This window comes from Zophobas morio, unplaced genomic scaffold (genome assembly GCF_036711695.1).
Source record: "Zophobas morio isolate AGI-343-1 ecotype UQ-CSIRO unplaced genomic scaffold, CSIRO_AGI_Zmor_V1 ptg000021l, whole genome shotgun sequence".
Lineage (NCBI taxonomy): Eukaryota > Metazoa > Arthropoda > Insecta > Coleoptera > Tenebrionidae > Zophobas > Zophobas morio.
In genome coordinates, this window is record NW_026972126.1 from 8,243,819 (window position 1) to 8,256,032 (window position 12,214).

At 33.7% G+C, this 12,214-nt stretch overlaps 1 protein-coding gene across 3 annotated transcripts in view; it reads left to right on the plus strand.

Annotated features, from left to right (window-relative positions):
* LOC135132791 (calpain-9-like) overlaps positions 1–12,214 on the plus strand; it is a 179,780-nt gene that overhangs the window by 137,826 nt on the left and 29,740 nt on the right. For all 3 annotated transcript variants that reach the window (XM_064060988.1, XM_064060990.1, XM_064060989.1), the window contains exon 4: positions 5,501–5,669. In XM_064060988.1, the coding sequence (XP_063917058.1) occupies positions 5,501–5,669 (169 nt within the window). The remainder of the gene's footprint in view (positions 1–5,500; positions 5,670–12,214) is intronic.

Genomic DNA, 12,214 nt, shown 5'->3' on the forward strand with positions numbered 1-12,214 from the left:
CTAGTTATCAGAAATTTGTCGACTGAATAGATTATTAAATTTGAAAGAAAATGATGATCTTTTAACTCTTGCAGAAATTTTTGGACCAAAATATGATGTGCAAGCTTCAGTAATATGATTATAAAGTTAGGTATCGATAAAACATCTATGATAAAACTTTTCTTGGGCAGTTCTTCATAAGAAATAGTCCAGGGATGTGATATTCGAACTTCGACCAAGCCAAGAATGGGATTAAATTGTTTGCTCAGATATTTTCTAATGAACAAGCGAGCCATCACGTTGGAATAAAATATTTCTCCAATTACTGTAAAAATACATCAGCATTTCTGGTTGTTGTCAAAATGACAACAGTTTCTCGCTGATATTTCTACCGGAATCACACACTCGGATCCAAATTAATTTTAAAATATTTATCGAAATCCAGAAACAACTGTAATCGCTATTTTGAGTTGCCGCTCTAAAAGGCTCTCAGCTAAGATGGGTCATCTTAGCTGACTAACTCTATATGTATTACAAGTCAAATATAAGAATTGATGAACGTCAGGGTCCAGATGAAATTGCACCAATTCACACAATCTGGGGCTAAGTCCGTTGCTCGGGGCAGCCTTCTTGTCACGGGTAGAAAGGAATTGCGGCTCTCTGGGCGATCCGCTTAGAAGGAATTACGCCACTCGCCGTAAACGCGGCAATTCGTAGGATGGAAGCGGAGTTTACGTACGCCCTGCCAAGCACAATCCTAAATCGTTGGGGGAGAATATTAGAGTTATGTCAGTCCAGCCAAACCCAACACTCCGATGTATTACAACAAACGCAACCCTTTTATAGCAGTCACTATAGGGCCAATAAGAGCGCGTTATGGTGGTCCGTTGAGGTTGCCTTGCTTCGTACGGCAGTGCCCTCGATAAGGTACTAGCGCAGCACCCCGGTACTAAGCGTATTTATGCTACAAAACGGATTTTTTAAACATAACATTCTATATATTTTGTAGAGATTTACATTTCTTCTTATAAATGGAGGAAAATAAAAACACATGTTTTCGATCATAATTTTTGGACGTGATTTGCATTTTTCAATAAAGAACAAAATGATCAGAAAAATTTTCAACTGGGTCGTATTTAAAAACGCAAGCATCGAATTTTGTACATAGTCTTTTAGGTACATTGTTTTGACAAGCCTATTTTAACGTGATATATATATTATATACCTAAACCCTGTATCGTATTACTTTTCCCCATTTACTTTTCGAGTGTAAGCTAGGGAAGTATTGTAATAGCCTCTAGAATATGAAAAAATAGGTCTTCCGTCTATTTGTCGTCCGCTTGTCTGTCTGTCGGTATGTCTGTAGTCTGTTGGAAATTTTATTGGAAGAACAATTCGGAAGCTGCTAGACTGATTATTATTTTTAAATTTTATAGTCATTTTAGGAATATCCTGTAGATAGTCAAACACTTACCCAAATTTCTCTAGATCTAGATTTTTGAAAAAAGAAAAAATTGTATTACAAACATATATACATATGTTACGATTTAGCTACAAAACCAAATGTTCTGACGTCTTGCAACTATTTAAAAAATAATTGTAAGCCTAAGGGCCAGTTTATACAATATTTTAACTCAGATTAAGTTAACCGCCCATTTAACGAGGCGTTTAGCGACGTCTAATGGACGTAAAGTCGATCATTTTAGTACTTTTTAACGCCAAGTTAAAAATTTAATTGAACTTCTGTAAACCGGGTCTTAAATATACAAGAAAAGTTTTTAATACATAATAACTCAAAAAAATTAAAACTGATGTATGTGACCTTGCTAATAAACTGATAACCACCATAAAATTTTATTATAAAAACATTATTACGAAACTCACGCGTAACACATACCTTTACTTTAACACTACACACATGGTTTGGTCTTGTGCACGCCATAAACTCGGTCTTGACATCTTGCACCTACTATACTTCAAGGGAAAGGCAAGTTCTGTTTAAATAACTTTCGATAAATTTTTACTTCCAGGTAGTAGGTAAGTTAAGGAAGTATGGTAATCGAGTCTATCGGACGAATAGCCACTTTTGTTTTTTCGCCGTTCCATGACCTCAAGAGTACCAAAAAAGTAGTCTCCCATTTCCGTCTCTCTCTGCCTATCTGGCGTCTGTGTCTTAATACAATTTGAGAAAACTTAAAATGGATTTGTAAGTATTTCATTCTTCGATTTCCAAATCCATTCGTCATTCGTCTCCGAACTTGGCGATATTACGAATAATTAAAAAAATGTCTTCCAAACTATCATCGTGGATTCGGCCCTACTCAGACTTGGTTCTAAATGGAGATGGTGTTTTTTGCAAACCTTGCGGCAAAGCAGTAATTTTTTTTAAATATATTTTCAGTCCTTAGACTAAAGTCAAAGAGGACCAAATAAAAAAATATGATTGCATGTTATTCAATGTCAATAATAGGTATCTCTTACATAAATAATTATTTGTTTTCAATTTTTTTTATAGATTTTGATAGATTTAACAAAGAAACATCTTATAGAACAACTCTGCAGAACGCCTCTTCACAAAAGAAATTGTGAAAAAAGAAACTCAACTAATGTAACTCAGACATCAATACGAGAACTTAAGTTTCATCAATAAGAACTACGAATTAAGTAATTGGTGTAACATTAACAAAATTAAAAAAACAAAAAGTACCCCTAAGTGAATCCGTACAGCTAATAGAAAATTAAAAAAATATATCAATAAAGCTCAAACAGTCAAAAAACCTAGACTAAGTCGTTGGTAAAAATAGGGGTTTTACTAGACTAACTAATGTGGCAAAAGTTTTAGATGGACAGTTTTCAGATGGCGTAAATATAGACCCGGAAAATCTAGAAAAACATATAATAAATGTAAATAATACTCTAATAATTTCCAAGATAGTAACTAGTTAGTCAATAACATAGCTAGCTAATAGAGTAATAGAATACACCGACATAGTTAGTTTTAATTCGTAAATGTGTAGTTTAAGTCCAAATATGTATTATCTAAGTTATAAGTGTTGTAAAAAATGATAGAAATAAAATATTAATGTCTAAAAAAAAGTAATTCTGGATGTCGAAATCTACAACAAAATCTCTAGCTCAATTTAGAAAATGTGTCAAAATCAGTCATATCTGATAAAATGCTAGCCCCACCCATCCGCCCTCTATTTTATTAGGTGGTACGTTAACTGCCAAAATAAGTTTTTCCTTATATAATGCTAGCCCCGCCCACCCGCCCTCTGTTTTCTTGGAAGATATGTGATTTGCAAAAACAGTCTTATCTTAGCAAATACTAGCCCCGCCCACCCACCCTCTATTTTCTTGGAAAGTATGTCATCTACCAAAATCAGTTTTATCGTAGCAACCGCACCCAAACTCTTCTCATTCCCACGACTAAATTTATTTCTGTTTAGTATAAGATCGTTCATTTCAATCAGAGCGAACAAAATCAATCACTGAAATGGAGATGGGGTGGGTGGGCGGGGCTAATTATGTTTTTCTATGGAAAAAGAATAAAAACTAATAGAATCTAGGATGTGAAAAGATGAAAAAAAAAGGCGGTAGCCGCAACTTTTTTGTTATACTATTTGCTATCAGATTTATTTCTTATTTCATGCACTTAAAAAAAAAGTAAAAATTGCCATATTTCAATTAACGATACTGATAAAACGGTAAGAATTTCCAAAAAAACAAAGCCGGAAATTAATTCTGGATGTCGAAATGTACAAGAAAACCTCTAGCTCAATTTCAAAAATGTGTCAAAATCAGTCATATCTTATAAAATGCTAACCCCACCCGCCCTCTATTTTCTTAGATGGTATGTTACTTGCCAAAATAAGTTTTTCCTTAGAAAGTACTAATGAATCTCCGAAACGATGGACCAATTGTTTTCAAATTTTGTATATTATATTGTTGTCAAATTTTGTAGTTCGTAAAACCCTAACCAAAATTTGGTTAATCCTTTCCACCAACAATTTGATGACGTCATTTCAAAGAACTCTATTTTAAAATGATTTAAATGTTATACAGTAATATATTCCTGTACTTGAGGTATACAAGTCCGCTTTGAGTTTTTTTTCCTAAATGGCCAAATGTTCACAAAAAAATTAAAACAACACATAATTACATTTTACCATTAACCGTTCGTAGCACATCGAATGTCAAACTTTGCCGTTTCTTTTTCTCTCGGTCTGTGTTATCGATGTTATGGTGTCGAATCACCCCATTTTCTCGAAAAGGTGGGAATACGCACGTCTTTTTTTAATAATACTAATAATAATATTCGGAACATTCTGTTCGACTGTGGCTTAATTACTAATTTTAGTCCTCTGTTTTGAGGCGACAATCTCATTCAAATCGAACAAATTTCTACGTGACATTCTTCCGATATGTAAACAATCATTTGAAGTTAAAGCTTGTTTATTATTGCTGAGAGGCCATTTTTTCAAGTTGGTTATCTGTTTTAAATATATTTTACATTGCCCGTACTTGTGCTATTTGCACAATCTCGAGGAATATTTAAGGGAAATTGCAAGCAGTTTGCGCTCCCACGGCGCAGAGGCTACAGGGGTGTTATTTATTCCACTGGTTTTTACTTTATAGAGATTATCACAAAAAAAACATCAGAAAATCGCATTTTATCATTTTTCAAAGAAGCTGGATGTGTTGAACGTGTACTTCAGGAGTGAGGGAAGTTCTGTCGAAATAAACCTCGACTAATTTTTTCGTAACGAATCTACCTTCAAAAGGAAATATTTGAAAGTAATTATAAGTATCTCTAATTGAACTGAATAAAAATAATCAATGTCAATGATAAATTCCTAATTTTCTATTATCAGTCCCAGAATATACAAGCAAGTAGACAATTCGCTGCCAGTCACATAAAGAGCTTTGGTGAAATAATGGATGTAATGAAAATTTTCCCTAATTTTAATAACTTCCCCACAGGGAAATATAATAAAAATATGCATACAAAACTACGAGTACAATTAAATGTAAAGACTGTAAAGGGTAAAATTAAAATTAAAACTTTGTTAAATTGTAAAATAGGAGAACGAATAAAACGTTACAAAAAAAAGAAATCATAAACAGTTATCTTCTCTTGTACTTAATTCAGAAACCAGTACCTTGTCGTTGTAGAACGTGATTTTATCTTTAAATACTTATCATATATATTTGACAATAGATGTATAACCTGTATTTATGTTTTCCAAATACAGCACGCTACCTTGTGGTATATCATTTTTTACAGAAATGTGTAAGGATCTCATTGAAAAATCATAGTTTCGTTTCTTGAATAACTTATTGTCGTTCATTGTTAAAATTAATTATAAACAATAAATACACTTTACACAAAAATTAACGATCATGTAAATACTCGTATATTTGATATTTCCTCCTTTTCTTTTTCTTCGTAAGAAGTAATATTTGTTGCCGCAATGTTGACAGCAAGCAACAGTTGCTTATTAACGACATGCTCTTACAGATACTGCACTACCGAACGCCAAAGGCACTCCACGAACTACCAAGCCATCCGTCGGGCATGTCGCGAAAGAGGTTCTCTTTTCGAAGACCCCGATTTTCCAGCTGGACCTCGCGCCCTCTACCACCACAAAAAACCGCCTTTGCAACCGATCGTCTGGATGAGGCCTCACGTAAGTATGTCCACTTTCCATCTTTAACACAACCGCAAGAAAACCCACACATCGACGACGGATGAGATAAAATAATTTAGTGGCGTACGCGCCAAACGCCATAAATAAGCAATTAAAGGGAAAAACTAGTCTCAAATTACATTGAACAGGCTGCGAAAACGGTCGTATATTATCTGTGACTATTTTAACGATTGCTTACCGCATAAACGAACTTGGAGATTGTTTTTTTTTCGTCCATAGAAAGAGATAGTATCTCGCGATTTTTTTAACGAGTGAGAGAAGATTATCTGTACGGCAGCGACGAGTTTCAATTCCGACGATGCTATCGACAAAGTGGCCGTTTCCGACGTTTATTAAGGAAAAATAACGACAGACACGAAGAATTCGCACTTGAGAAACTTAACGATCATCACGGAATATTTTAATTGGTCGCTTCGTGGCGCGCCTACGACACAAATTGTAAGCACTTAGTTTTAGATTTAATGCCTACTATGCGCCAGCTTGCGGCTAAAGGTGAGAAGGGATGCAAGATTTTTATCAAGGTTTGACTTATCGCTTGCGACTTACAACGCGTGGAACAAATATTTCAAGAACGAATGCAAAATGCTGACTTCAAAATACTATACAAAAGCTTGAATGCAATTACTTTCAGTTTTCTATGCATTGTAAGAATGTTCGTGGCATAAAACTTTTATAACAGTAACATACAGGGTGATTTCGAAATATATGCAATAATTGTAACCACAAAAACAAATTAAAAACTATGATAATTATGGTAGGACAAATTAAATGGAATAAATGCATAAATTGGTGTATTTTTGGTGCTCGATGCAGCACAGGAATCCCTCCACGAAACTCGTGGTCGTAGTGCGCGACTCCGTCACACGAGCCATCTCCGATTATACTCACCCGTATCCAAGGGGCCCGAGTCGAAGCCCTTCGAGCAGCTCAAGAGTTCCATCGGCAGCTAGAGATTTTCTTGCGCTACCTCACTCTGAAATCAGCACTAATTTCAAAATACAATTTTTAATGCTATTTTACAGTGAGTGCAACGATTTGAAAAAAATTGAAATATTATAAAATAAATCTCAATTCTCCATGTTAATTCCTTACATCTAAACTTGGATGCGCCACCCTGTATGCTAAACTTATCAATAAAGTTGTTTAACATAACGCGGCTTGAGAGCCCCCTTTTTGTGATGACAAATTCCAACTTTCAAGTCCCTATTGCGCAAATGACTATTTTTATATAGTCATTATTGAAGTCGGCCTTTTTAATGTTATATATGAAAATACCAGAGCTAAGAGTAATTGAAAAATTATTCTTTTAAATTGTAACATCATTATTTACTTCATATTTTCAAAATTATCTTGATCATTCTTCGCATCTCCAGAGCTTTTCATTATAGAAAATTGAAATACTTGCCCTGCACTACTGAAAAGATGATTGAATTTAAACGACACAAGCTTCGTCGTATAAGCTTCTGCTGCTGCCACTTCACTGCTGCCTCGTTATTTTGTATATAATAGAACATAAAATTACTCATTTCACTAGCTTCGTGAGAGCAGCACACATCGCTATAGTTTCACTAATTATAACGTTTAAAATATTGAAAAAGGCAGCAAAAATTTGAGATAAAATCCGTAATTCTCAAATAGATATTGGTATTATTTATAATAATATGTATTTCTTTTCGCATAGAGGTAATGTACTTTTGTCTGCCAATTATTTTAACTAGAGAAGCCAGTAGCGTTAAAATTTCTGCAAAATTGAAATTCACTTTCCCAGATTAGTTTATATTATATAGGGACACATTAATGTGGACAGGTACGGTACTGTATGCCTAAATTTTCGGGGAAATGTGATTAGGCGTTCTTAATTTGATCAATAAAATAAACTGCGTTATTCTTTAATTTGTTTGAATCAGCCTGTATCAGCAACTCTCAGTATACATGCGGAACTGGCATTGTTTATGCTTATACTTCTAAAGAATTCGACTATTAACACGTTCCGATAACAAGCATCTGCGTTAAAAGAAAAGGAAATTTGATTAATTTTGTCTCCTCAAAGCGGAGTAGTAGTAGTAATTAATTAAGCTGCAATGGAGCAAAAAAAAATTTTATTATTATTAAATATAGGCAGGCGCGACATTATTGTATTCTTATATTTTTGAGATCATTGGTTCATGATTTGAGAAAAAATAAGGATTGCCGCCTGCCAGCTTCAACTGCCAGAACTTTGATCTTGTTTTTTTTTTTTTTTTCATTTCTAATAATTAATGAGTAATGTGATAATGAGGAACGAGTGACTCGCCTGTATATATATGGTTTTGCCAAGGTAAATGAACTTTAATCATTAATTACAACAGACATATTTCAAGTCAATTAAAAGTGAATTTGTTTAGAAAGCAGTCGTTGAAACTATTAATTTCCAAGAATATAAAATAATGACAACACAACAAAAAATAAATTTAGTCTTTTTTGAAATGTACGTATAAAGAGAAAAGGAAACATTGCCTAGTGATAGTATCTTCTACTACACGCAATTAAAAGAGATCTACCCATCTCACACCAAAAAATCAACGTACCGATAACTTGACACAACTCTGTATTCTTCGATATCCTCAACAATAAAACCATATCTGCCGTTTACGGATCGTTGGGATATCCTGTATGCGTAAAACATCTGCTGAATGTGCTTTGTTCCACTATAATTACATCGTCTTATTTTAATGTTTTTGGCACTTAATGTCTTTCTTAATTTTGCTCTTAAATTATCATACAGGATGTAACTAAATTAAAGGGCGGACATTCAAAGTGCTTTTAATTTGAAAACTATTCATTTCGTGTCTTTAAAGCAACTCACAAACATCCAATTACGGACGAATAACTTGATATTTTACTCAAAAGTGTTACTGAACTATCTTAAACGAGAAGCACCCTACAATTAGCTAATGGATTAATTTCCAAACTAGTGAAACTCTTCGTACACAACTTGCAGACGTCAAGTCAACATTCGAAAACGCTCGTTTCCGAAGGTTAATAACGATGCTTCTTGCAGTTGTAATTAGCTATGTAGCACGCAAACTGAAGTGCCACCAATTAACATTTATGGCATCTCTTTTTGACTTTCCGGGTATATTAGTGTTTTAAACTTTTGTGACTGATGAAATGATGACGCAAGTTGTTTTTTTATCTCATAATAAACTGATGAACTGGTTTTCGATGAGCTTTTGTTGGATGTACTGGATTTGGCAATAAACCCATTGTTTTTCATGGATTTTTCGATATATCCTGCTACTACATCCGACCTTCCATGTCAATTTAAAAGGGTAATGCTGCATCCACCTTTGCTGAAGTTCTTGTTAAGCAAAGCCCACTGTATTTTTTTCCATTAGGAAATTTGAGAAGTAATACCATTTCCTCTCTCGCACTTCCGACCTTATGGACCCTTATAATATATCACAGGTACCCTTTCTGGTGATATATTTAACACAAAAACAAGTGGCTGGATGTAGAAATGTGTTGTTTCTGTATATTTTGATCCAATCATCCGCAACTCCAGTTGATGCTCTTACATGTTGCATAAGAAGTGTAAATTAAAAAACTAATCACATCAACAATAAATAATGTAATAATTTATTTGTGCTAATAAAAGATTTTACGCACGTTAAGATAAACAACAGAAGTAATTATTCATACATACATTTACATAACTCAAAAGAAGAAGATGCATTCATTTGCAATAATAATATAAATTATTACTTTATCAAAAATAGAAACACTAGATTTATTATTATTATTATTATTTATTATTCATCTGTGGAATAGACTGTATTTCCAATCAAATATGCTTTGGTGTGTAGAAGAACATAGTAGGTTACTATAATAGGAGTAATTCAATCAGTGGATATACTCATACTCTTCAGAAATAAAACCTAATAAGAATGAATGTTATTGTTTTTATAAAAGTCCATTTTTTTTTTCAAAACTGTGAATAAATTTACTTAATAAATGTTATTGTGACTGAGGCTATGAACAGGTCTTTATCAAAACCAAACTGGTAGGAAAACAAAAAATTGTTTGCATAGTGATGTTTCGACAAGTTTCTCAAAAATTTGGTAATAACGATATTGGTCTATTGGTGGTCTATAATAATTGCCCGTCAATTAGGACTACCTTATTCGTGTATAGTGACTGCATTGCCTATCCTAAAATCATCGAGAAAAATGCTTGCTGATGCATGCACTGATAAATCTGGTAAATGGACGTATTAAAAGTTCTTTAATAGATCTAATGAGAGCTAAGTTGTTAGAAACGTTACCTACTTGGGTATACAAAGTGACTACCAAACTATCTTGTCCCTCTCGTTTCTTCATTTTGTTCATTTCTTTATGCAGCATTGTTTTACGTAATTTGTATTCTGCTTTCTATATTTAACACTTCGTTGAAATGTTCTTTCCACCTGTTTACAATAACCCCTGGACTACTTTTTTACCTCTCGATAAAATTTTCTGATCTCTTTATTTTTGTATACTCTATTGTATTCCGTTAATGTCGTCTTCTTCTTACTAGCGTTTTTTCTTTCTACATAAGTATTTTACGTCTTATCTGATTTTACGGTACTTGTTCCTATTTGCCTCGGTATTATTCTTTAACATTTGTTGTTGCTGTTTTCGCTGATTTTATTACTGACTCTTCTACTTTATTCCAATTCTCCGCCACTGATTTGCCTTTCCGTGCATGTTTTATATGTATATTGAGCCCTTCTTTGCATTTCTTGTCAGCGTCTTTCTTTTTTACACTTTTCAGATTCATTTTCTTCGTTCTCTTTTATTGACGCCACGCGCCGTGCTTTATTTCAAATCGTGTTCTTTATCACTATATTTCTTTCCAATGCAAAAGTACAGGGTTTCTATAAATGATTATAGGGTCGAAGTAGCTCATGAACAAGTGTCGCCTCTCAGTTTGGATCTTACTAAATTCCCAAAGACGCATGGCAAATACCACACGCATCTGTATAACTGGTTGTCTAAATGCTTCATACATTTTTAAAAATGAAACTAATTCACTACAATTCAATAAAATCATTAAACATCACAGTAAATGTTGAAAATGTTCACCAGTTTGTTCAAGGGGGATGTTCATTATCTTTTTAATTTCAAAAATATTCTGAAATCCATTCGTCAATGCCCATTGTTCAATTTCATGTTCCAAAAGGAACTCCTGGTTGCTGAGGAAATTTTCTTAAAGATTGCGGATTCTGCTCAACTCGTCTCAAATGATCAGCAACTTCCTCAGATACTGAAGATCTTCCACGAGATTTCCTTTTGTTGACCCTGCCAGTTCGAACAAATCTGTTGATTACATCTCTAATGTGAGCCTCTAACGATGTTTCTTGAATTAGTAAATCACGGTATTTGGCCAGATATTCTTGATTACAAGCGGTTACAGAATTCACACACTCTTCGTTTACGAAGTCCCATTGCGATAACAAGACATAACAATGAAAGTGTCTTGTTCACTTTCACACTCTTCGCTTCCTAGTACAGCAATACAATTTTCGTGAGCTTGGATCAACGAGAATTACTGTAATTCAGACTTGAAAAACGTTAAAATAATAAAAACGACGACTTTAAATGACAGGTTACAAATGACATTAATAACAAGTGAAAACTGTCACAATGAGGCATAATTTCAACGAAGCGAGATTTTTTAAATCCAGGGCTAACTACACCCCTAGAATCATCTATAAAAAAAACGTGTGGTTCGTCTTAGTCCAGTATCTTTGGTTATGTGGTGTTTCCTGTATTTTCCAATCTTTGAATAAAAGATGTTTTTTTTTTCCAATCATAGCATTACAATCTCCCAATACAATTTTTACATCGTGTCAGGGTTATCCTTCTATATTCCTCTTCTCGTTCCTCATAAAACATGCTTTTATCGTTGTCTTCCATTTCTTCTGACGGTGTATGTATTTTTATGAAACTTGTATTTCCCTCTCAGTTTAAATACCCACATGCTATTATTTTATTCTTTAGGTTTGTTTCCAATCTTCTTTGTGCCCTCACTTGTTATATTGATGTCCACCTTTTCTTATACTTCTCCCACTTTTGCCTTTATGTTGTCCTTTTCATTACCCTGATTACATTTTCGAAGCGCAGCCTTAGTGATATAGAATTTAAAAAATACACAATGTTACCAAGTAGAATATCACAAAATTTATTTTAGAAGGAAAAGTTAAAACGTTTTTGATGGGGAGTACTATGATTTTATTATGGTATGTACACAGGACTATAGTGAGCATTGTTACGGTTTTCAAACTAATAATCATATTCAAATAAAAGGCTTTATGTACGGTTATTTAACTTTCCATACTCAACACATCAAATATATCACTCATACTCCAAGTACTATAGATATTTGTTATTTTACACTACTAAGATTTATAGCACTATTATGATTATTGTCGTTACTGTGTGGTCTCCAAGAGTGCAATTTTGAGAAAAAGTTTCCAACGCACAATCAGCATCTCAACTGAAGCA